The sequence below is a fragment of the Barbatula barbatula genome (assembly GCF_947034865.1).
Source record: "Barbatula barbatula genome assembly, chromosome: 18".
Classification (NCBI taxonomy): Eukaryota; Metazoa; Chordata; class Actinopteri; order Cypriniformes; family Nemacheilidae; genus Barbatula; species Barbatula barbatula.
This window is the reverse complement of record NC_136781.1, coordinates 20,852,041-20,879,062: the sequence shown is the minus strand read 5'-3', so window position 1 is coordinate 20,879,062 and position 27,022 is coordinate 20,852,041. Positions and strand designations below refer to the sequence as shown.

The 27,022-nt window shown below is 38.1% G+C and overlaps 3 protein-coding genes across 3 annotated transcripts; 2 read left to right on the top strand and 1 right to left on the bottom strand.

The window, feature by feature from the left end:
• Positions 1 to 1,683: 1,683 nt before the first annotated feature.
• Positions 1,684 to 7,348, bottom strand: fam199x (family with sequence similarity 199, X-linked). The gene is made up of 7 exons (XM_079479134.1): positions 6,891 to 7,348; positions 6,090 to 6,268; positions 5,766 to 5,985; positions 5,494 to 5,646; positions 4,918 to 5,079; positions 4,502 to 4,741; positions 1,684 to 4,082 (listed from the first exon to the last, which is right to left on the bottom strand). Exons 1-7 carry the CDS (start codon positions 7,062 to 7,064, stop codon positions 3,909 to 3,911), a joined length of 1,302 nt encoding a protein of 433 aa, XP_079335260.1. The 5' UTR covers positions 7,065 to 7,348; the 3' UTR covers positions 1,684 to 3,908.
• commd5 (COMM domain containing 5) lies at positions 7,267 to 10,904 on the top strand. The gene is made up of 7 exons (XM_079479135.1): positions 7,267 to 7,631; positions 7,971 to 8,125; positions 8,436 to 8,464; positions 8,565 to 8,615; positions 8,990 to 9,085; positions 9,931 to 10,006; positions 10,364 to 10,904. Exons 1-7 carry the CDS (start codon positions 7,499 to 7,501, stop codon positions 10,463 to 10,465), a joined length of 642 nt encoding a protein of 213 aa, XP_079335261.1. The 5' UTR covers positions 7,267 to 7,498; the 3' UTR covers positions 10,466 to 10,904.
• Positions 10,905 to 11,126: 222 nt separating this feature from the next.
• rnf128b (ring finger protein 128b) lies at positions 11,127 to 26,939 on the top strand. Its single transcript, XM_079480399.1, has 7 exons — positions 11,127 to 11,655; positions 14,505 to 14,743; positions 15,332 to 15,403; positions 15,534 to 15,616; positions 16,191 to 16,278; positions 16,410 to 16,512; positions 25,589 to 26,939. The coding sequence occupies exons 1-7, from the start codon at positions 11,241 to 11,243 to the stop codon at positions 25,681 to 25,683; spliced, it is 1,095 nt and encodes a 364-aa protein (XP_079336525.1). The 5' UTR covers positions 11,127 to 11,240; the 3' UTR covers positions 25,684 to 26,939.
• Positions 26,940 to 27,022: the final 83 nt, after the last annotated feature.

Genomic DNA, 27,022 nt, shown 5'->3' with positions numbered 1-27,022 from the left:
AGATCGTGCTCCACTGACAGGCGGTGCCTTTTTTAGGAATGACATCGCTAGTTCACACAAGCTGTAGGTTGAAAATGGCAACTGCACACTGAGAGTGACTTGTTGTTTTCATATTAGCACTTTTGGTGTGCACCTGGGTTCGATTAACGTCAGAGTTCGGTTCGTTTGGGTGATGTGAACGGTGCCTTCTGAACCCGGGTACTCCCCCGAGAACTGTACCCGAGTCCCTTTAAAAAGAGAGGTCTGGGGTGTGTGATTCATGTGAACTCCAGTACGCTTCGCTGTTGATATGAACGCAATCTTACCAAATCGCTAAAGTGAACCGCCATTAATGACTTATTATTGTAATAAAAAAGTTAAAAATATATATTTTAACTTTGCATAGGCTATGTATGAAATATATCTTTTTTTTCATAAGGACATGCTCATATGTTGGTGTTTTGAAATATTTTAAAATATGTGATGTAAAAGATTACTAAATGATACTGGAAAAAAACCCGAGATTCGGCGGCACCCCTTGCCAGTTGTTACAGCACCCTGTCTGTCTTTGTTTTTACTTGTACAACTTTAAATGTTTGCTCATAGTCTAAATGTTTCATGTACAGCTCCTTTGTTACAATGAAAATTGTAGAAAGCGCTATATAAATCAAGTTGAGTTGGGAACTAGGGACCTTGATTTTCCTGGCTTGAATTGCATCCGAGCCCAGGTGATTCGCCTCTCCATGCCTTCAAGGATCCATCGGCTTCCTTGGACTGACAAAGGTGTAACTGTCAAGTCACCCATGTACGCCATTATGGGTGGTTGCACGACTCCAGACCTAGTTTTTGGGCCTCTGTACTCAGTTTCTGCTGAATTGACTAACATATTCGTGGCTAGAGCAAAGAGAATCACCAAAAGTGTGCATTCTCTGATAATCCCTTTCTTGAGCCGATGCTGGTCAGAAGTCACTGACCCGGAGGTAAACCTCAGGTTGAAGTTGTTGTAATAATCCATAATGAGGTCCTTGATGTTACTTGGGATGTGATGCCGCACCAGTGCAACCTCCATCAGCTTACGCAGAATGGAGCTGTATGCGTTGGCTAGGTCCAGCCATAATGCAGCCAAATTTCCCTTCCCCTTTCGAGCCTCCCTTATCAACTTTGTAACTACTCCACTATGTTCAAGGCAACCAGACATCCCTGGGATACCTCCCTTCTGTACAAAGGGGTTGATGTAACAGTTCTTTAGAGGGTAATCAGTCAGCCGGTGAGACAAAATACTGAGGATATTTTTCCCTCAACATTGATTAGTGAGAAAGTTCTTAACTGCACAATGCTGGTTGACCTCTCTTCCTTCGTTACCCACACTCCTGCAAATCTTGATTGTTGGGTAACCATTCCCCTCCTCCAGATCGCCCTCAGGATTTTCCACAGCCGGTGTGCAAGCTTGATACCTTGTACACAAGGTAAGGCACACCATTTGGTCCCGGTGCTGAGCTAGTTCTTGCAGCTTTGATCCCAGTTTGGACTTCCTTCCAACTAGGTTCCTTGATGTTAAAGTCAGAGGTGGGTGCCTGGGGGTTGATCCGGCCTCTTCAACTTCCCAGATCTTCCTCCCTTGCTTTATCGCTGTAGGTGAGGTGGAGATGGTTGTAGATCTCTTCTTTCCTGCACGTTGTGAGACATGTTTAACTCACATGTTATAAATGCTTAATGTATTTATTAGTCCTTTATTTGACATGAAAGCAGATCCATTATTATCTTGATGTTGTTTGTTATATAGTCTGTCAGACTGGACGCTGTAGGGTGTTATGTTGTTTTTCTAATATCTGCTCACCATTTGGCAGGTAATTCATTAGAATAGATTTTTATGCATTCTGCTATTACTGCTTTATAATGAATTTCTAAATTAATTATTTATCATTAAAGAACACATTTATAATTGCTTCATAAAGTGTACCTCAATGTTAAGTGTTAGCAGATGGAGGATAGGTAAGTCATAAAGGAATCTTCATTTAAGAAGAAAGTGTTTCATAATCAAGACAGTTAACATGTAGTATATACATGGATGTCAAACTACCTTTAAAACAGAAGCCAATCAGTGGTTTTAATTGTCCTATTTATACATTAAAACGCACCTTTCATCTCTGAAGACCAGTGTTGTATGTTTTACATATTTGGCTAAACTGCATGGAATTACATAATAGCAAACCTTTCTGTAGCATAGAAGCAGCACAAATAACAGCGATGCGGACGGTTTAAAGAATGGAAACATACTACAATGTAATATGACAACTAAAATCTCCAAGTGAAAGCATTTATTGTATTTTTTTAAGAAGCCATCCCTTCCCTACCACCCTGAAATGCATTACTTCAAGTCAAGAAGGCATTTCAAATGCCTTAAAAAAAACTTACCACGTTGACGAAAGCAAACAATAAACATCTGGCCTTTACACATGAGCATAAACAATATTTTGAAGTTAGTTAACAAGCTATTTATAGCTATTATGTACCATTAGTGTTTTACATCAATTATGTAAGTCCAAAAGATTCAAAACATAATTTTCCCAATCAAAAGAAGCGTTTAAATAGATATGCAATGACTCTAGTTGTCAGTGTTCCCTCTATGCCTGAGTTTAACATGTATTTACACATACAGCAAAATCTCGACAATACATTATGTACACATGATCAAAACACAAGTGAAAATGTGATCATGTACTAATCGGTGGATGTTTAGCTTTGTTTTCGTCCTTTTAAATCAAGATTGAACAGATGCTTTAAATGATTACTACAGTAATGCGGATCCACACATCAAATGTGACCGTGCTGTTACACAAGTGTCTTGATTTTTGTCTTTAAACAAGCTTTTAATATGAGTATATATTTATTCAGATTCTCCCTTCTTGTAAACTAGTGCGCAGTAAATCACTTCAGAAGAATATCCTTTCATTTACAGTGCTTCAATCACAAGGAGGCGCATTTCAATTTTGGTACACAGGCATGTCTTTGAACACCTCTGAGACATGCTGGTTAACTCTGATAACAACTGGTAGTGTCGATGTCTTTCTACAGTATAATAGTACAATGAACATAAATACTGCACATGCAGTTTGGCTTATGCTATTATTATGAGTAATTCTTTAATGCAAGGCTTCATTTTAATTGATCTATTATTCATTTATCTTTAAAGTTATAGTTCGAAAATTCTGTCATCGTTTAAACAACCTCTTCCTTTTGTCATTTTCAACTTGTATGACTTTCTTTCTACTGCAGAACACAAAAGAAGATATTTTGAGGAATGTCCGTAAACTGAACAGTGATATTTGGGTTGGTTTGGGAACCAACATTCTTCAAAATATCTTTCTTTTTGGGTGAACTATCAGTTTAAAGATGTAATATATTAAAGTGTCAAAACACATTCATTTTAGTAACGGTATCGACAGTTCTATTATAATAAAGCACGAATATGTACTGTAGTTATTTTAACAGACTACACCATTAGATGCCCTGATGTGATGTGGTTTAAGTGCATGAACCTGTTTATTTTACTTATTTTATTACTTTATTTATTGGATTAAAACAATTCCTTTGATTTGGCCATGCCAGAAAGTGTCTGTATTTTACGATGTGTGTTTATCAACAAACATGTCATTTCACCAATATAACTTAAGACAAACCCTAATCAATATTACTTTGTCTAACTGAACAAGGACATTGTTTTGGTCAGGGTGCATTCTGACCTGACCATTTCAGTCAAGCAGTTGGCACATCTTCAGGGATCGTTCTGCTGATACTATCTGATGTCTAATCGTGAATGGTGTGGTTGTAGGCCGCTGATGATAATGATGATGACATAAAAATTAGATTAGAGTGATTAATGCTGCGATGAAAGAGGCTTAGAAGGAACACTGAGTAATTCACTCTTGTCACATCAATACATCAACATCATCACAGCGATCCTCTTCCTCTGTGACTTTGAGTGACAGCACCTCTTCATTTAGAAAGAGACCGCTCAATCTCTCTTTATGAGCCTGTCTCTGCTCTTTCAGCTGCCTCTTACGTAATGCCTTCTGCTGCATCTTTCTCTGCTTGGAGCGTTTCTGAAAAAAAAGTCATTTGAATTATTTCAGTTCAAACATAATGTTTGATCATAAACCCCACAAAACGGTGGTTGTGACGCATTAAACCTCAACAGAATCCATGGTTTCAATAGAGATGCATCATAAATAAGCCTATCACGATTACCGTAGCTAAAATAATATACGATTATGATATTACCCCAAAGAAATGGTACCTATAGAAATAATGCTAGCAGTCAAATTTATCTTTAATTGGGTTATTTTGTGTTTTCTCTCTTTTCGGCCAATGTGAAACAGAAATAATATGAATGTGGGCAGTGAGAGTTTGTAATCATCGTGGCTATTAAAACAAAGCGTACCCCACACAAAATTCACAAGAATATGTCTTATTGAGTTTTATTTGATAAATAACTTTAAAGACATACAAGTGCAGACGGTACCTTGGAGTCTCGTATGCGCTCCGCAGCGGTTGCCAGATTTCCGTCGCTGTGAGCGCGGCTGATGTTGGTGGAGGAGTTGGATCCAGTGGATACGCTGCTGCTGCTTGCACTGCTCACCATGCTGCCATTACTGCTGCTGTGAGCGCTGACTGCGCTGGTGCTCGCCACGCTCTTCCTCCAGCCATCACGTGCCACGCTGGCCCGCTGCCGAGGACTGTGCTCACGGATGTAGCTCCTCACCTAACACCACCAGAGACATTTAAGGAAAATTAGATCTTGAGTGGTTACAAGTAAGATTCTGTGGTTTATCGAAATCTTCATAATTTGTAATCAGAAGAACGGGAACATTTTGTGAGATGGCAGTTTGAATATTTGATTCAACCCCTTCAGAAAGTTAAATAAGTGTCATTCGTTACCTGTTTAAGTTTTTCGTCCGTCAGGCAGTTCAGTTCAATGATGAACTCACTGTCTGTCGGCAATATCTGTGCACTCGGGTCGATTATCTTTATGATATCAAGCTGCTCCCGAAGTCCCATCTCTGTGCTTACTTTCCGACTCAAATATTCAATATATTCCACCTGAAAACACAAAAATACAATGGTTTGACATTGCATAGCTGCGAGGTTAAGACTAAACAGTATTACTTCACATACTTCAATTACACCAATCTACCTTTGTATGTAACTGACTTGAAGTTATGACCAGTCTTGAAGAAAAAAGTGGATGATTCATTTTGTAAGAGGTTTCATTTGTTCTGTGTATACACGATTTGATTACCGAAAAACTGATTTGAATTTCTTGTCAAACCCTATCATACGTCTTCAGAACACTTGGAATTCACGCTGAATTATTTTATGATACTTTTGAAAAGTTTGAAAGGATAGGCTTTGTTCAGTGCCACTGTGTAGACATCAAGGAGTCCTTTGTGAAAATACATAAACAAGCTCATTCTGCTTTAAAACAACGGAAGATTATGACTGAAAATAACATACCTGTTCATCATTAGTCATAGCGCTCCAGGGCAGCTCATCCAGATTCCTCTGCAGCTTGCTTTTTCTTTTGGAAACTGGGCAAGGTGAGCTGGGCACGCTGGGTATGATGTCAGACAAAACATCACTGGCACTGGCTATGTCACTGCCTGGTAACTACAATCAAACACACTTTGGAATTATTCAGTGAACTCTTCAAAATTCACAATGCGCAGTAAAGACCTGCCTTCCCAGAAACACGGCACAAGCATTGAGTGCTATCCGCACAAGCCCACCTGCCACTCAAATTCACTGTCTGACCAATCCCAGTACGTGCTAATGGAGGAGGAGACGTCGCTGCAGACACTGCCCTCTGGGAACAGGTCAAAGGGCGTGAGCTCCTGATCATCCAGAAGAGAGTAACAATCGTCCTGATCTCCCACAGACACGGAAGAGAAGAGCTCCTCGCTGCACTCTGAACTGGCCACACTGGTGCCACATGATGTCAGGTTCCACCTGCAAACAACGTCCAGTAGTCATTAGTCAGCAGTTTGCTATCATCGGTTGGTAATCTTTAAAGGAAGAACCTTTTGGGTGGTGTGTGATGAGCAGTCATGTACCTGCTGCTGTGAAAGCGATGTAAAGGGTCGGTCCGGTGACACGACGACAACTGACACCCAAAGTCACTGATGTCCAGTGTGGCGTCTTCACTGAAGTTCCCTCGCTGTGACAGCAATGGAAATGGCTCCTCTGGAGCGAGGAACTTCTCGTAGACGTCCTCAGACATCTGGAGGCTGACCTACATCAGAACCACAGAAGACATTATCGAAATGAGCTTAACATCAGGAACAAATATTTAACAGCCAAGTATTATAGCACACATCACGTTAAAATGAGTAACATCGTGTTAAACTGCAAATAAAACAACGTTTATTTAGTTCGTTTGCATTCATTCTGTTACACTTTAACTCATATTGATAACCTATTTATCATAGAGACACTTTTGAACAATTCGGCTCAGAGGAAGACCAACACGACAGATGTCACACGTCAGTTAATGTTCATTATGTGTCGCATATCAGGAACCACCAAAAGGCTGACTATAAACAATATAAACATTCTCTGCTAGCAGGCCAGCTAACATGCTACCACAACAGACCCTATTGCTCATACATCCAAACTCGCCAATGTGATTAATAATAAACAACAAGTATGTATATTGACATGACAGGAATGCAAAAAGTGAAATATTATAAGGATTTATTCATCCTTGCAGCAGTCGGATCTCATATATTAGCCGTTAGCCTCCGTGAACGATTGGGTCCAGTAACGTTACGCTACACACAAAACGGCCGAAAACTGCTCTCTACACACATTGCACGTTCGTTATTAATAATCAGGTGTTTATATTTCACACATACCTGTTGATTGATGTGTATCGTGTGAAGTGTGAATGACGTTACGCTCGACAACGAACCTCCGCAGCTTGTGGCAAAAAAACAACACGCTTCATAGTGAAACACAGCAGACTTCATGCGGCGCTGCGCAGACCGACGGTATGACGCTGAAGAACCGCGAGAGCTACTTAAAAGCATAGACGGCAATCTGCTCTCGCGGTACTTTACGACACCTGTCTACGCAGCGCAGTATAAAGTCGAACAAGCCTCAAGAGTTGATTATAACGTGATCTATGACGTTCACAGGCGAAAAACCACGTGACTGTTCCGTAGTACTACACCCTAATTAAAAGTTAGTCGACACATCATATAAAAACACAGTCATGATTTACTCGCCCTCCAGTCGTTCGATACCAATAATACGGAAATCCTAAAATTAATTTTTCGTGTGTGCTGTGCGTAACGTCCCACGATGAACTCGTGACGCGTACAATAGTCACATGACTGACACGGAAGTGCAGCCGGAGGGTCGAGTGCTGTGCATTAGTGCTCGCAGGCTGCATTAATATGTGCACGAGAGGTCGCAAATTGTATCGATCTGTGCATTAGAGATTCGATTGATTTCTTAGCAGATGATGTCTTCTGGTCACACGAAGATGATTGATACTGTGAGTTTATTTGGAGGTAGAGTGCCTGCTCACGTGGAACTGCTTTATAAACGCTTGAAGGATCTAGACAGAAGTACTTTCCAACAAATACTCGCAGGTAAGATTGATATATCTTTGCTTAAGATGACTTTATCTGATGTTAGGACACGTGACTGTGTTGTCTGGATGCCAGTTGACCTGTACATTGTTTACAATTGTTGCATTTAATTGCATCTTGTCATAAATTACATCTGCATCATTTCCAGCCTAGTCACGTGGCTATATCTGATAAAGTTATATATCACATTATGTTGTGTTTGTGTTGTGTTGTGTTGTGTTGTGTTGTGTTGTGTTGTGACTGTGACTGTGACTGTGACTGTGACGTGTTGTGTTGTGACTGTGTTGTGACTGTGTTGTGACTGTGTTGTGACTGTGTTGTTGTGTATCTGTGTCACAGCTGTGGTGAATGCTGTTGATGGTCAGGACTGCAGTGAGTCGATGAGAGCGGTCGCTGAGAGCGGTTTCATCTCAGAAGACAACTTCAACCATGTTGTGGCTGGATTATATGCTGTTGTGAAAGAAGCTCTACGTTTGCCTTCGTTAAAACAAGAGGTTTGCCGATCATTCTCATTCCTAACCGGTGGTCTTTTAACTTAAATATGGGCTCAGCGTACTGCAAGACAACAGTCGTAGTTAAGTTGACCAGAAAACCTTTTAAAATGTTTTTTTAGGTATTGGTATACTGCAAGTAGTGAAACAACCTTTCATTTTGTTAGAAATGTATTTTGAATCTGTGAATAAGTAAAGGCGAAATTATATTTTAAAATTGGGAGATTTCAAACAATTTCTTTTTTGTTTTACATCACACTATTCTCTGTGTGTATATAAAGTCAAAGAGTGCATGCATTTCTATTTGTTTTAGGGCTTCAGTGAGGATCTCAGAGCACTAAGGTAAGAGTAAAAAGCGATGATGTCTTTTTGTAAATATTTTCATATTTGAGCAAAATATGCAGTAATACCAATGCTGATGATGGTTACTGTTTGCAAACAGAGTTTCTGAAGAATTCATTGCAGATGTGTCCAGTGCTGTCTTTGCAAACGGGTATGTGTTTATCAAACATCATTCTCTGTTCATTGAGACTCTAAATGTCAGGATTCAGTCAGAGACAATGATTTATAGTCGTTTCAGTCATATACAGCTTGTATATGAAACGAAACGCCATTCCTCCAGGATAAGTGATATATAAGACAGCACTTAACTGTACGCAATTTAAAATGTATATTATATAGCTCGAATAAAACTTAAAGCAAGACACTTTACACGGGATTACAAAAAGTGCTTGTGCGCAAACATGTGGACAACATTAACAAACCACAGTGATGTAAAATGCAAATGCCAGGTTTATGTGTAGCTTGAGTGTTGTTCTATATACACCATAACATTTCCTATTTGACCATAATGAGTTACTTCTGCAGGCAAACCTCAATGAAAGTAAGTCCTACGCTTCAAGGGCCGAGTCTGCCGAAGATGCAGGAGTTCAGATGGAGAGTTGATGTTGCCATTTCAACGAGGTATTCTAGTGACAAACTATTATTAACCTACAAAAGAATTTAAGTGCGGTTAGTGCCGAGTAAAGGCCATTGCACTTTGAGTCTGACGTTTGCATCCTAAATTCCCGCATGTTAAAAAATAAATACTATCTCACACTGTTGTCAATCACATTTACACTCTACCTCCGATATTTTAGTTTTCCATATTTATGTTTTTTGAACCCATATTGACCCAATAATTACATTTAAATGTTGATTGCAGAAAATGTAAAATTTAAATAATGAAGAATGTTTAATCGCCTGAATTGATATGCTTTAATATAGCCCTGTGTAGTTGCAAATACCAATGTTTATTTGTATGTATTCTTTTATTTCAAATAACATAGCTGATAGTCACACAAATATAATTTAAAGAAATTAAATTATTGAATCAGAATTGTGTCAACCGAAATGAGCAGTATGAATAAAACTATATAGCCCTTTGTCTATTACAAATCCATGATAACTGCCAGTATATTGTTTATAATAAAAAAAAACGGTCAACTAATTTGACATAACAAGATTTTTCATAACATCATGGACCAATCGCTAGGCTTTTTTAATCTATACGTGTTGTAAACAAAAGCTGATGTTAAAAGAGTAGTTCACTTTCAAAATGAAAATTCTCTCATCCTTTACACACCCGCTTGTCATTTCAAACCTCCGCAGAACACAAAAGAAGATATTATGAAGAATGTTGTTAACAGACCCCCATTCACTTGCATTGGTTAAAATAGAAGTGCATGGGGGGCTGTTACGTGTTCTGCAGAAGAAAGTCAATAACTTTAATAACCACGTGATTTATATCTCATGTTTGTATGTTTTAGTTCGCTGTCCCGAGCTATGCAGCCCTCCATTCTCATGCATATGAAACTGTCAGATGGGTCTCTGCATTGCTTTGAGGTAACTGTGCTCTTATATGTTTGGATATTAGAATGTACAGTGTAACTCGCAGTTTTACTTGTTTCTTCACCTAAATGTATTCTGAAATGTTCCGAACAGGAGTCCAGCGTATGAAATTTAGTAAAGACATGGTTATGTATATTATATTGCATTTCTATCAATACATCCTCCAAAAAACTACACATTGGACCTTTAATCTCTGATTCAAACTATTTATCAAACAGTCCCAAAATAATGTGATGCCCTTCACATTACAAGCAGACTGATACCATAAAATAGTCTGAGTGAACAGAAACCCTTAATACCTTTTAACCCAAAATAAGAAACTAGCCCATCTTTCTTTCTTTCTTTTCCTAGGTTCCAGTTTCCAAGTTCCAGGAGCTTCGGTATAATGTTTCTTTAATTCTAAAGGAAATGAATGATTTAGAGAAGAGAAGTATTCTTAAAATACAAGACTGATAAAAGATCATCTCTTGCATGTCTCATTTTTTTCTAATAGTGTTATAGTAACTGATTTGGCTGAATATGTGTTGAAACTGTCAAACAATTGTAAGTTCTTATTCAACAGTAACGGTAGTGCTGTCCTACAGCTTTGAGTCCCCAAACGTTCTGGAGTAGCATGTTAAATCAAATAGATTTTCACCGGTATATCTTTTATTTTTGGCACATTCACATGTTGTACATGTGTTGTGTCTGCCACCCTAATTGGGATGGATTGTGCTTTGTATGAACAGACCTCCGTGTGGTTTCAAACAATACAAATGTATGTGACACGTGTATGCTTGCACATTTATGTTATGTAAAGATGTTCATTAACACGTGAACTTTGATGTGTGTTACGGCACTGTTGGGCCATTACATTGTTCTTTAAATAAACAAATCAAATCCTTATTCTGTGAACTGACCGACTGTTCATTCAAACCGTATACATAAAGACTTTGATTGTCGGTTTTACTGTAGAAATGTTGGATATTTTATTTGGATATATCTATAAAACATATAGTTACGTACTTCTTTGTAGAAATGCTGATTTGTACTTGAACGAAATGAGCAGTACACTGAAAACAAAGGGCCCAACCCTATCAAATGAATATTATCTAAACCAGCGTCCAAGGTTCACACAGTGATAACAGCATGTCACCTGACGTTAAACCTTCTCGGATTGCCACCTAGAAGGCATCTTATTGCAGAGTAATGAGACGCGGAGTATTCACCTGACACTACAGGAACAAACATGGACAACAGAGGCAGGTACAACAGCTCATCCATCTGGCTGATGCTATTAGTTTTTCAGGGCTGCGTACAATTCGGAGCCTCCCTGATCTACTGGACCGCTTACGTGCAGGTCACATACTTTGACCGAGCGACTAATAACACTGTGGGCAGTATATGTGAATGTGGTGTGTTTGGAGTGAACGCGCTCGTGGAATCGGCTTCAGGATTAGTGGTGCTTCCAAACTCGGATCCTCTGGCATGTTCAGCCAATACTACGTTCAGCCCCAGCCAGAAGCCATGGATTGCCCTCATCAAAAAAGGAAATTGTACGTATTCCCAGAAGATCCAGGCCGCCCAGCGACAGGGAGCCTCCGCAGTGGTTATTTTCAACATGGATGGGACGGGCAATAACACAAACTTAATGGAGCATTCAGGTATGACGGCTCTTAACTTACACAAGAGTGCCTGAACTTGTTTGAAAAGACTACTTAAGTTCATGTAATGAAGCCATCGGGGCAGTCGTGGCCTGATGGTTAGAGAGTCGGACTCGTGACCAGAAGGTTTCTACTAAGGTGCCCTTGAGCAAAGCTCCCCGGGCGCTCTAGTGATAGCTGCCCACTGCTCCGTGTGTACTTGTGTTCATGACGTGCTGTGCGTTTGTTTACTACTCTCAGGATGGGTTAAATGCAGAGGTTACATTTTGGGTTTGGGTCACCATATCTGGCAAATAGGTCACTTTCATTAGGAGTTTCAATAGGCTTTGGCAAATACAGTCTATCTTTCAAACGGTAACTTTGTTTGGAATGTTATTAGATTTAGGTCAGTGTCTGTTTATGTCAGTCAAGATGGTGTTGGCAATGAGATGTGTTATAAATAATGACTGTATCAAGGGCCGTTTGTCTATAAGCAAGATTACTCTTAACAAATGAAAACTTTAAAAATAATTTTGGGTGAATCGCAATCGTTTTTGTGACAATTGAACCCATTTCCACTCCATAATCACAGTGCTTTAAAATAATACATTGGTATTCACCACACTGGTAGTATTTGTTGAACTGCCTTTTATTTAGGCTGATCAACAATAATCCTAAAACGAGCTTTAATTTTATAATGTCTTACGTTATCTGTGTTTTGTTTGTAGGATGCAATGTGACCTGAACATGCTTTTATGAATTGTTATTTTCATAATAATCTTGTGCCCGTTGTTCCCCGTAAGTGATCTTATATCTTACAACATGTATAGTTATGAGACAAGTGAACTGTGTGTCACATGATCATGTTGTTTAGGTTTATGACTTTATAATAAAAAAAAGCTGTAGAGTTTCATAATAAACAGAAGTACAGAAAATGAGCTTAAAAAACACACTTTAGAATACTCTACACATAGTGAGCAAGAATGTTTAGTGCTACATTAACATTAAGATCACAACTATAATGTGGTTAACCATCACATCATGCTGACGGTGATATCCACAGGTAACAGTTACACAACATTTAATAGATTTTATTATACCTCCTGAGGGTTCGTTTTGAATAACCATGAATTATCAAGCCGTAAACACTTTGTCAATAAACAGACTGTTGCTCTGTTTGCTATTATAATCAAATATAACTGAAATTTTAGAGGCATGTGGTGGAATGACTGCAGTCAAACGCCTCATCAGTCAGACGTCATGGAATATGCGTGTTATGAACTTCAAACTGACCTCAAATGTTTCACTTGTTCGGTTTGACATTGTTTTAAGAAATGTGAAATTTCAGATCATTATCAGTACAAAATACCACAGAACTACACTGAAGGAAGGAAGGTTGGCCTTCTGCCTTTTTAGTAGGGATGGTTATCATTAAGATTTCAACTGTGTTTCTCTTATTCATCCTACTTATCGCTCCGCTACTTTAAAGCTATTTTTATCGGTACTTTTTGATATTATACCCAAAATTAATAAAAGAAACAAATTACAGCAAAATAAATAATATTTTTCTTAAATCTTCCTTAATCCTTATCCTTATGTTTTTACAAATATGCATAAAACGTCTGTTAGCATTCAGCATACATACCTGACATAGATGGGGCATCAAGAGATGAACTAGATTGGGCTAAGCAGTCAAAAACAGTGCATCTCTCTGTCTGTACATGATGCATCTCTCTGTCTTTTGACAGGTGCTTTGACGGATTATTTGTGTTTTCCCCCTTACAAGCAAAGGTTTTGTTGCACTTGTGGCAACGAGCATTGTCACTGTCAGCATCAACTTTGGTGAAGTGTAACCACACTTTTGACCGTTTAGTTATCTCGCCATCGTCGTGAATTAAGAGCAAGGCAATGGTTATGGACGTGACAGTTTGCGTTATAGACGTGACATAAAAATGCTCAAAGAATCCATTTGTTATGAATATATGAACCCATCTGTTTATATTTTACTAAACCCTTGTTGACTAAACATAAAAATGTCAGTCTATGAACCAACTTCCTATTTTAAAAAAGGGAAAAAGACATGCGTTATGGATGTGAAAAAAAAGGTTTGTAGGATTTCTAATAAAAATAATATGCACAATCCTGAAGCAATAATACCCAATGAATGCAGAAGGGATGCCTCTTTATAGAACATGAAATATTTACTTTATTTTAAACTATTCGTGTGTCAATTTATAAGGAATGTGTATCGTTATGGATGTGACAATCCTGAAAATGACAAATCATGTGTTAAAAATAAGACAAATGCTTTACAAATTTGAAGAGAGATCTCACATGTGTATTTGTACCACCAAATGTTAATATCTGTGCTGTTACCATAATAAAAACTGTTGATAAAAAAACTAAATTTTTTCATGGTAAGGTTGACATTTTCACGGAATTGCCCAGCATCTTTCTTCTGTGCTTCTTTTCTGATGTCATCTGATAGGGCAGAACGTCTGTTAACTTTCATTTTTGAAAACAAAAACACCTACAGCACCTTTCTAGATGTAATCAATTTTCAGTGGACAGAATAAGCCACACTCACAATTTTTTATCATTTGATACTCCGTTTCATGCAGAAACATGTCACAATTTGGAAATCAATCACAACTTCCGGCTTACTTTACTGTCAAATTTTGGTTTGAGGATTGGCCAAATACTTGACTGTGTAAATTCAGTCAGTAAAATCATCTTTGTCTGCTACATGTTGAAGACTAATTTTATTTAGTATACAAAACAATAAATTGACCCCTTCAACTTTATTATGATTTGCTGTTGATATTCAAATGGCATATTAGTCATAAATATTATTATGTTTATTTTTGCAGATGCTGATGACATAGTTGCCATTATGATTGGCAACATTTTGGGCACAAAAATTGCCAACCTGACTGAGGATGGCACAGATGTCTACATGATGATTGCAGTAGCCAATGCATTTGGCCTGTGGTTATGGGCATATGCTCTGTTTTTCGCTTTCATAGGAATTACATCTGCCAGTGTCTGCTACTTTACTTTCCTGTTCATCAAACGTATGTACATTAATCATCAACTTCGCATACAACAGGTAAGATTATCGACTTTTACAGTTACTCAGTAAATTGAATCTATGCAGATTTACTCCAGACTTTGTAAAAATTTCAGTTTCAAGTTTATTTTTGGATTTAAACCAAGTTAGCGAACTGGATGTAAGATGGGAAAGTGGAATTTAGAAATGGCTTAAGTCAAAGACAAATTCATATGACTGGTTTAATTCTCAACATTACAATAAATACTTAACACACAAATAACCTAACTGGGTTATTTTGGGTATATTTTGCCTGGTTATTTTCAATCCATAGTTGGGATAAAAAGAATATATAAATGAAATTTGTTTTATGGTTTGAATACGAAGATATCCTGGCTCAATTTAACCCAATGGTTGGCTTTGTCTCTTTTTGGTCCAATCATGGGTTAAAAATAAACCAGGTCTTTTTTTAAATAAACATGTTATCCTACTCATAACATGCACAAAATGAATCATGTTTGAAATGCACCCATAGGGACAGATGATTTCTCTCTTAACCTGAAACTCCTCAAAATGGATCCAGTTTTCAACATACGGTAAACAATTCACTTTTATATGCTAATTCTCTTCTTTCATTCACTTTTACAGAGGGAGATTAAACGAGAGGCAAAAAATGCAATAGCAAAGTTACATGTTCGGACTCTGCGAAGAGGCGACCCGGTATTGTGTTTGTTGATAAATAATTTACAAATGACAAATTTTAGTTAAGGAACTTACATTGTGATTTCATTAGATTTAAAGATAAAACAATAAGAACTCAACTGAGAGAACCTGATGTCTGTGTTTGTAGGAAGTTGACTCAGAAGACATATGCTGTGTTGTATGTACTGATGCTTTCAAACATGATGAAAAGGTCACAGTTTTACCCTGCAGGTGTAGTATGACAATATTAATTTACCACTTAGTAGTTTTAGTAGTCGACATTTCATAATCTAAGGAATGATGTCATGATCATTACAGTACCCCTCCCCAAAGGGACGCAACCTGGCGATGCCAAGGTTGTTTATTGACAAACGTTCACGACGTTCAAAACAAAATAAACAAATTAACTTTGAAAAGGAGAGGAACAAAAGAGGCGTAACAAGGGCAACAGGTGTAGGGCGTGAACTGACAATGGGATAATGAATAAGGAAACAAGAAGGCGGGGTAAGACGCAGGACTGGAAGCTCAAGGCACAATCAATGGCCATGTGCTTCCAAAACAAACACAAGAAATGGTGCTGTTGTGATCATGACAAATGAGATACAGTAAAAAAAGGATTTTACAATAACGTTTACTTGTTAACATTAGTTAACTACACTAGCTAGCGCAAACTGTGCTGTAATAATTAATAATGTAAAATTATTTGATAATGAACAATACTTACACAATACGTATAAGGGCATCATAAAAGGTCAAAACTTGATAACATAAATAATGCACAATGCACTAACAATTCTTTTTTTAGGCATCTATACCATAAGAAATGCATAGAGCCATGGTTTCTGGAGCACCCTACCTGCCCGATATGTAAATACAACATCCTCAAAGCAAAGGTCATCTTACCTACATGAAGTTTTGATGTGACTATAGTGTTTTCAGTACAGTCCGACTGTTTAACAGATTTTACCTGCATTTTACCTGTTGCATCTACAAACATTGGATTGTTTTTGTTGTATGTGTTTAGATCGATGAAGACAGCAGTGAGCAGAACATCTGTCCGCCAGTAATGACATCCACATCAGCAAGTCCACATGACACATCACACTCAGACATCCAGACAGTGAACAGTAAGTCTGTTTTGTTATCAGAACCCAATGGCAGACATCTATTTGATACTGTTTGCTCATCTGCCCTACATCTCTGAGACCTCTGCTGTCAGATGTTTGGACAGTGGCACAATACGTTTCTGTAATTGTTTGTGTGATCATCAAATCATTCAATTCAATTCAATTCAATTTTATTTATTTAGCGCCTTTCACAATTTGCATTGTTCCAAAGCAGCTTTACAGGGGAAAAACGAAAAACCCAAGAAAGGGTAAAACACACTACATGGTGTTTTATATAATAAATCCAATTATTCTAGTAAAATAATATCTAATGTCAGCATCTCCTGGTGGTTTATTTAGCATATTTTGCTTAAAGTGAATGCTTGGCTGAAAAGATGCGTTTTTAATCTAGATTTAAATTGGGCGAGTGTGTCTGATCCTCGAATAATATCAGGGAGGCTGTTCCAGAGTTTAGGTGCTACGTATGAGAAAGCTCGACCCCCTTTGGTGGATTTAGTTATTCTAGGTATTATCAAAAGTCCTTCGTTTTGAGATCTTAGAGAGCGTGATGGGTTGTAGTATGATAGAAGCTCTGTTAGGTAGGTAGGGGCTAAACCCTTTAAGGCTTTATAAGTGATTAAAAGAACTTTAAAGTCAATACGATACTTAATGGGTAGCCAGTGAAGGGTTGATAAAATTGGGGTTATGTGATCATATTTTCTGGTCCTGGTTAGAACTCTGGCAGCTGTGTTCTGAACTAACTGTAGTTTGTTTATTGATGATGCAGGACAACCACTAAGTAGAGCATTACAGTAGTCAAGTCTTGAGGTCATAAATGCATGAATAAGCTTCTCTGCGTCAGCAACACACAGAATATTTCGTAACTTGGCAACATTTCTTAGGTGGAAAAAGGCTGTTTTTGTGACACTTGAGATGTGATTTCGAAATGACAGGTTGCTGTCTAATATAACGCCTAGATCTTTTACTGTATTTGTTGGAGTAACAGTACATCCTTCAACTTGCAGTTTATAATCAGAAATATTTGGTTTGCGTGTCTTAGGTCCGATAAGGAATATTTCTGTTTTATTAGAATTTAAAAGAAGGAAATTATAGGTCATCCAATGTTTTATATCTTCAATGCACTCTGCCAATTTGGGTAGCTGGGAGGAATCATCTGGTTTTGATGAGATATATAGCTGAGTATCATCTGCATAGCAATGGAAGCTAATTCCATGTTTTTTAATAATGTTTCCAAGGGGAAGCATGTATATGGAGAACAGCACGGGTCCCACAACCGATCCCTGAGGTAATCCATAATTTACTTGCGTTAAATTGGATGATTCCCCATTTAGATGGACAAATTGATGTCTGTCTGACAAGTAAGATCTAAACCATTGTAGTGCCTGTCCCTCAATACCGGTATAATTGTGTAAGCGATCTAGAAGTATGTTATGGTCTACGGTATCGAACGCAGCACTCAGGTCAAGCAGGACCAAGAGTGAGATGTTACCTTTATCTGATGCTATAAGCAGGTCGTTTGTAATTTTAACGAGCGCAGTTTCAGTGCTATGATGAGATCTAAAGCCTGACTGAAATTTTTCGTGCATGTCGTTATTTTGTAAGAAAGAGCACAACTGAGTGCACACTACTTTTTCTAGTATTTTAGACAGGTATGGGAGATTTGAAATCGGTCTATAGTTTCCTAGTTAATTTGGATCTAAGTTTGGTTTCTTGATTAGAGGCTTAATGACGGCCATCTTAAAGGGACCTGGGACATGGCCTAGATTAATTGACGAGTTAATAATGTTATAAATGGGCTCAATTGCAACAGGTAGTAACTCTTTTAATAATTTAGTTGGTATGGGGTCTAGTAAGCAAGTTGTAGGTTTAGAAGTTGCGATAAGTTGAATTAAATCTTCCTGTTTTATAGGTGAAAACGCTGTAGCCTTTCTTTTGGAGCGATGGTTGGTGCTAATTCATAGGACAGATTTGGAGGTTGAGTTTTTACAATTTTGTCACGAATGTTTTTGATTTTCTCTGTAAAAAATTTCATGAATTCATTGCTACCAAGGTGCGGCGGAATAACCAGGTCAGGTGGTGTCTGTTTATTTGTTAATTTAGCGACTGTGCTAAATAGAAACCTTGGATTGTTTTTGTTGGTTTCTATGAGGTTACGAAGGTGCTCAGCCTTTGCTGCTTTTAGTGCCTTTTTATAACAATTTGCACTCTCTTTCCATGCCATTTTAAAGACTTCTAATTGCGATTTTATCCATTTGCGCTCTAGTTTGCGAGTTTCTCTTTTAAGGGCGTGCGTGGTGCTATTGTACCAAGGTGCAATATTTTTCTCATTAATCTTTTTTGACTTCATAGGTGCAACAGCTTCTAATGTATTAGAGAAAATAGTGCCCAATTTCCTGGTCATGACATCGAGCGATTCGTTATTTATTGGTCTGGTTATTAAAGGAGTCAGATCTGGCAAGCTCTTTGCGAAGCTATCTTTAGTAGCGGAGGTGATTGTTCTACCCTGTCGATAACGTGTTAAAGGGCTGATTCCAGACGTGCGCAAAGTACCCGTTATAAGATAGTGATCGGTGACATCGTCGCTTTGAGGCATAATATCTATATTGGTTAGATCGGCTCCGTGAGATATAATCAGGTCTAGTGTATGATTAAATCGATGATTGGGTCCTTTAATGTGTTGTATTACCCCAAAAGATTGTAGTAGTTCTGTAAACGCCACAGCTAATGCATCGTTAGCGCTATCTACGTGGATATTAAAATCTCCGACAATTAGTATTTTATCAACGTTAACCAATAGGTCCGATAGGAAGTCCGCAAACTCTTTCAGAAAATCAGTATAGGGACCAGGGGGTCTATACACCGTAGCCAATGTAAAAGAAAGCAATGGTTTTTTACTTTTGTTAGGAATAATTATGTTCAACGCAAGCACTTCAAATGATTTAAATTTATGCTCTGTTCTCTGAGATACAGTAAGAAAGTTTCTAAATATTGTAGCGACGCCGCCACCCCGACCAACCGGACGTGGCTCATGCATATAACAGTAGCTTGGTGGGGTACACTCATTTAGGCCGAAATAATCATTTGGTTTAAGCCAGGTCTCGGTAAGACAGAGTATATTAAAACTGTTGTCCGTGATCATTTCATTTACAATAACTGCCTTTGAATTTAGTGATCAAATATTAATTAGGCCGAACTTTATAAATTGGTTTTGGTGGTTTATTACATTGTCTTCAGGTTTAATCACGATCAGATTTTTTCTCTGACTTTTGCCAAAATGTTTACTTTGTAGTATTATTCGGGGGACACATATAGTCTCTATATATTTGGAAACAGTAACATTTATAGCAGTTGAGGCGCACATACTATGGTTAAAGTTTTGACTTACCTGAGGGAGACTTACCTGAGGGAGACATAGTCAACCGGTGCGCAGCGCCTGCGAGATGTTGTCGGACAGGAGAGCCGCTCCGATGCTGCTGGGATGCAGGCCGTCAGGGCGGAAGAGCCTAGGTCGCTCCCAGAACAGATCAAAATTATTTACAAAGCGCAGCTTCTGTTCAATACACGATGACATCAACCATTGATTAAGCGAAAAAAGTCTACTGAACTTATCATTCCCTCGTCGGTAGGTAGGCAGCGGTCCTGATGTGATAATCCTCGCTGTGGGCGATGCGTTGCGTACAGTCTCGATCAGACTCCTGAAGTCCCTCTTCAGGATCTCCGACTGCCGCATCCTGACGTCGTTCACTCCCGCGTGCAGCACGGCAGCTTCGGCGTTAGCGTTGTCCTTCAGGATCGCAGGTACCTGCGCAGACACATCAAGAACACGAGCACCGGGAAAACAGTGAGTGCGCACCTTACCTTTAGTAGATGTAGCGCGTATGTTCCGGACGATCGAGTCTCCGATGATCACAGCGTTGCATTCGGTCTCACAGAGGGCGGCAAAGCGGTTCCTGGTCTGGATCTCGAAAACCGGTGGCGGCAGCTGAGTCATCTCACCGGTCCTGGCTAGCGCCTTTCGCCGTTGGTGTGCCGGTGCAGGAGTGAAGTTCATTTGGGCTGGTCGTGTTCTCTTAGCCTGGGCTCTGTGCAGAGAAACACGCGGAGTAGAAGTGGAAGAAGTATTATAATCGCGATGAAAACTTACCGCGGATTTGCGAGCTTCAGCACGGGATGTTTCCAGCGCCGGTATACGTTCTCGCAGCCGTGTTTGCTTCTCAAATAAATCCTGGATCTGCTTCTCCACAGCCTCCAATTCCGACTGAAGCGCAAACGTTTCCTCATCTGCACTCAAAGGTACAAACACGTCTGAAGCATTAGCATTAGCTATTAGTGATGTAGTAATGAGAACAGCGAGTTAAGCAGTATGCAGGCGGATAATGCTAATAGCCTAAGGGCTAACACAGAATGATCCGATACAAATAATGTATCAGTACGTTTAACAACGATTTTTGTTTATGCTATAGTTAAGGATAGGTTTCACTCTCGCTTAATAACGATTTAAGACACAATTCTTCAAGATGTAACAAGAATAATTAGATTTGAAAGAGCTCCCGCTCAAATCACGCGCTCTCAGTAAACTCTCAGCAAACAGCAAACAGGAAATGACGTCAAAAAATTTTTTTTTTTTAAAAATAAAAAAAAATAAAATAAAATCATCTCTGCTGCATAGCTGCATTTCTCCAGTTGCTAAATATTTAGTGATTTCTTCTATATCTGGCGCTATGGCATATCTGGCGCTGTGTTTTGGAGATGTTAGCGTGTCTCTTATAGGATCGGTCACATCCATGAACCCTGCACGATCTACTGTGTTGTGTCTTAATAACTCGCTGTCATTCAATTCAATGTCATTTTATTTTATAGCGCTTTTACAATTTGCATTGCATCAAAGCAGCTATACAAGAAAACCAAAACCAAGATAAACAAAAGTTGAACACACACAAAAAACATAAAAAAAAATCAGACAAACCTTAAAAGTAATATGGAAACTGTCATGCATTAAAACACATTTCTGCAACACATTTCTTCCCACTTTTCCTGTTTGGTCCATTAAAGGTTCTCCTCGCAACTCCTACAAGTTTGGACCTTAAGAGTCAGCTTCAGCTTAATTTATATAGCGCTTTTTACAATTTGCATTGTTACAAAGCAGCTGTACAAGAAAACATTGACTATAAGTAAAACATAAAAGGTTATGGAAGTCAAAACACAGGTCAAATATCAGACACACAATAAATTCCTATATGCAGTGTTAATTAAATAAGACTATCAAATTCTAGCAGCCCCCCGGCCAGGCAAACAGTGCAAAATAGAATGCAAACGGTGGCGAGGAACCCAAAACTCCATTGGAGGAGAAAAAAACCTCAGAGGGAAACCAGGCCTAACCAGGGGATTCCAGTTCCCCTCTGGCAAAAACTGCTGCCTCTGCACAAGCTCGACAATGCGCGCACAACAAGGCAAAATAAAAAAGTTAGATTTAAAATTATCATTAATAATCTAATAGGGACTGAAGTTTCGTAGAGTTGCCACGTCCTTCGTCCAGCATTAGTCTGGTCTGGGAATGGATGCCGCCCTGCCCGCTCTTGTAACATTGGAACAATGAGACAAGACTGGCTGAGAGTAGAGTACTGTTCTGCACTCTTTGATGCAACAAATGCATCAGTTGTTATTGGAAGTGTCCCTGGTTCCGGTTGATCTAACTAGTGCAGCCTAGATCTTTGAAATATATATATTATGATAGTGTAGTGTATGCAAGATAAAAAAAATGCGTCTTTAGTCTAGATTTAAACTGACAGAGTGTGTCTGCCTCCCGGACATTGCAGGGAAGACTGTTCCAAAGTTTAGGCGCTAGATAGGAAAAGGATCTGCCGTCTGCACTTGATTTTGAAATTCTAGGTATTACCAACTGACCTGACACCTGAGAGCGTAGTGCACGTGATGGACTATAATACGTTAGAAGTTCTCTCAAGTAGTGAGGAGCTAAACCATGCAAGGCTTTATAGGTAATAAGGAAGATTTTAAAGTTTATGCGATGCTTTATAGGTAACCAGTGCAAGGTTCACAGAACCGGGCCAATATGCTCATACTTTTTTGTACGCGTAAGAACTTGAGCTGCCGCATTTTGGACCAGTTGGAGTTTTTGTAATAGGCCTGCAGGGCAACCACCTAATAGTGCATTACAGTAATCTAGTCTTGATGTCATAAAGGCATGTATGAGCTTCTCTGCATCTGATGGTGACAGCATATTACGTAGTTTAGATATATTTTTAAGATGGAAAAACCCAATTTTACAGGTGTTGGCGACCTGGTTCTCAAATGACAGAGTACTATCGAATATAAAGCCAAGATTCTTAGCTGAAGATGAGGGTTTTATGGAAGATCTATCAATAGTTAAGCAGTATTCTTGGTTGTTACATAGGGCGGTTTTCGGTCCGATAAGTAACACTTCAGTTTTGTCCGAGTTCAGTAATAAAACATTGCTACTCATCCACTTTTTTATATCGACTATGCATTCCACTATTCGATGGAATTGTTGTGTTTCATGAGGCTTCGAGGAAATATAGAGTTGCGTATCATCAGCATAACAGTGAAAGCTTACTCTGTGTAGCTTTATTATATCTCCTAGAGGTAGCATATATAATGCGAAGAGCATAGGCCCTAAGACTGAGCCCTGTGGTACACCGTACTGGACTTGCGATTTGCGTGATACCTCATTGTTTATTGCTACATATTGAAAACCGTCGCATAAATAAGATCTAAGCCATTTCAAAGCTATTTCCTTAATACGGACATCATTTTCGAGTCTATGTAGGAGCATGCTGTGGTCAATGGTGTCGAATGCAGCACTAAGATCTAGCAGCACCAATAAGGAGATACAACCTTGGTCGGACGCCATAAGCAGATCATTTGTAACTCTAATCAGGGCAGTCTCTGTACTGTGATGTGCTCTAAATCCAGACTGGAAATCTTCATTGGGATTGTATTTGTGAAATAGTTCATAAAATCATCACTGCTATGCTGGTATACAGAATCAGAAGTCGCTGACGATTTATTTTTGGTTAATTTAGCCACTGTATCAAATAAAAACCTAGGGTTATGCTGGTTTTCTTCTATTAGTGATGAAAGGTAGGCAGATTTAGACGTTTTTAGGGCTTTCCTGTATTTTCTAATACTTTCCTTCAATGCAGTACGAAATACCTCTAATTTAGTTTTCTTAAAGTTGCGCTCCCTTTTTTGTGCCGCTTTCTTTAGAGCCTGAGTGAGTTCATTATGCCACGGTGTCGGTCTGTCATTTTTAATCTTCTTTAAGTGCAGAGGAGCAACTATGTCTAGCGTTTCCGAGAAGGTGGCATTAATATTTTCAATGGTAAAGTCAAGATCTTCAACGTTATTACTCATGCTAGAGATTTGAAGTTATTGTTCTACAATATTTGTAACTTCGAGTTTGATTTGCCACCATTGGGTAGTGAAGCAAGCATGATACCAGATAATGATCCGAAATGTCTTCGCTCTGCTGAAGGATTTTTACGTCGCCCACGTTTATACCGTAAGACAATATTAAATCTAAAGTATGATTACGAAGGTGAGTAGGTCCCGACACATGTTGACTAACGCCCATGGAGTTAAGAGTGTCTTTAAAAGCCATTCCTAAAGCATCTGTATCATTATCTACATGAATGTTAAAGTCACCAACAACAAGGACTCTATCTGCAGCCAGTACTAGTTCTGATAAGAACCCACCAAATTCTTTAATAAAATCTGTGTGGTAAAATCGAAGAGCTCTCCTTAAGACGGTTAAGATGCTTTATGAATGACTTTTTTCTTTACTAGGATCTTTTCTGTAACTTCAATCGGAAAAGCTCACATTTCTAAGAACTTTCGTAGAATTTTGTCACTAGGAGAATCTCTTTGCACTAAGATTTTTCATGAATACGTGCCCAGATCTTTAGCAGACATGTTACAGATGTTTCTGTGCTATCTGGGGTAGTGAATAAAATCTGCCCCAGGTTCTTAATGGCACTGGGCAGCAGTTTATAGATTATATTTTAGCATCTTATGGTTATGGTAAAATAAATGGTCGCCATGTTGGATGTTCAGTATAGCGAGTGTGGGCATCCATACTTTCACATCTGTACATGCAGACTCACACAGTGATAAATACAATGCATCAATAGATACTGACAAGGGCAGACAAAATGGGTGAATTAAATGTAATTCCAACGACACTATAGGTTAAAGACATGAATGTTTCAAAATCAGCTTTTGTCCTTGTGGTTCTGTGAGGTTTGCTAACATTACAGGTTCTCTAGTTGCATTACAAGTTTTTGGATGGCTGGAATACTCGTTGTGTGCAAGAGTACAATTAATTGTCAATAAGCACCAACATATCTTACAGGTGTGGGATCCATAATTTCATGTTCTTTGTGAACAGTTTCAGCTGTTTGCATGTTTATTGTGTCGCACTCGCTGTGAAAGAGTATTTACAGATTAATCATGATTAGGTTCCGTTTTATTCCATTCATCACGATGCAGGCGGAGATTGCTCCCAGTGTGGAGATAGTGGTTTCACAGAAGAAGAGCAAAAATAAATGCAGTTCCCTTACATTGTTATACAACTGTAAGTAAGGATGCCCACACTGGCGTCTGGGATGTTAATTGCCGCCTAAAAATACCTATATACTTTGAAAATTTTAAAGGAGAAAATGACTTGCCATCCAGTCGAGCCTTAAGGAGTTTTGTTCAGGTCGTAATGTAAACTGAATTTAAAAAAATTCCTGATAATGTCTCCCAATGACAGTATATGCAATGAAAAAGGAGAGAACCTAACACTGATCCCTGTGGTACATTTCTTTTGAAATGACAATTTCTTATTAACAGACAAATGTATAGCGATGGCTAATTGACAGATGCCAACCTTATTCTCAAGTCAACCTGCAGAATATTGAATTTACAGTATGTTGTCAAAAAGCAGACTTTTACTGGAAATTAAAGGGTTTAATTCTAAATCCATACCGTTTATGTGTAGATGGTGAATTTAGATGACTGATAATGCAATGTGCTTAATGATTTTTATTTATGCCAGGAACAGACCATGTGCACTATGATGTGGATTTTCAGACACAGCACATTTATCAGAACCCAGCATTTGAAGATTCGGTTATAATGCATCAGGATTGAGCATCAGGATTTCAATCAAGTAAATAATCAACTATCTGCTGCAAATATTTGTAAATATAATATAGAGCTTAAAAAAATGAGGCTTTAATATATTGATTGGCCAAAACATGTAAAAGTTGGATCAAATAAAAAAAGATATAGAAGGGTTTTTTGATCAATGAATTGTTTTTTGGAGATTTTAATAACACTCTTTAAAAAAAGGGATCAGATACTGCATACAATCAGCTAATGAAACATTAATGTCACATATGGTTGTTTTAGTTTTAAAAGGAGATAGGATAAGAGTTTCCCTATGTTACACAGAATGTTTAACTAATAAGATAATGTCTGAAATAAATCATTGAAAATGGGTTTAAGATAATTACATTCCGTGTTATTGGAAATGGTGAGTTTAATCTTACTGTCTATGTCTTCTGAAACTGTGCTTTTTGTATTGTGACACCATGACTTCAACATGACAATGCAGGAGTAATAAAACTGCACACATTTATAATTATTTTTACCACTTTTGAAATCATTACAATGAAAAAATGTATTTTGACATATTTTTGATTACAAATATTTATTTACTAAAGTAACAATTTGCCAAACAACTGTTTCAATGATGCTAAATGCAAATTTGATCCAAAAATTTTTCATTACCTGTGATAAAAGTTCAGTAGTCTATTGAATTATTCTGTTAATTAAATCGATCATATCTTATGCCTTCTAAATTTATCTGTTATGTAAGGGATAATGTACAGGCAGTCGGTGGTTATCGCCGCATGAGTAAAATTTTTTACATATTTTATTCAAAATTTTTTACCGAATGCAGACCTTCATTGAAGAAAAGCAGTTTACTTTAGGTCTTAAGGTAAGAAACAACGTTCAAATGTCACGAACAGGCAATTTGATTTAATGATTTATAATGTCATATACTGTATGTTATTAAAAGACATTTATATTTAAAAAAATTAAAACTGTACCTGCAAAATGATTTGCAGCATCCGGGTTCCTGTGTGTTATTCATTTTGAGTGGTTGTTATCTGGGAATAACGTACCTGCAAATGTCGTGACTGACCAATCAGAATCAAGCCTTCCAAAGTCGAACATACGTTAAGTCATACATTATGTGACAAACCACATAAGTTTTAATTTAAAACAGCAGTATTCACAAAAGTTAGTTTCTTACCATTTTTTCCTTTTTATTGGATTTGTTATGTTTGTCTTCTCAAATCTCATTACACAGTTGTCATTAAACCCAGAATGATCGCTCTTTTATTCGCTCTTGGTTTCTGTTAGTGTCCACCTGCCGACAGTACATTTTAATTGACTGAAAGTTCTGTCTTCTTCAACCCTG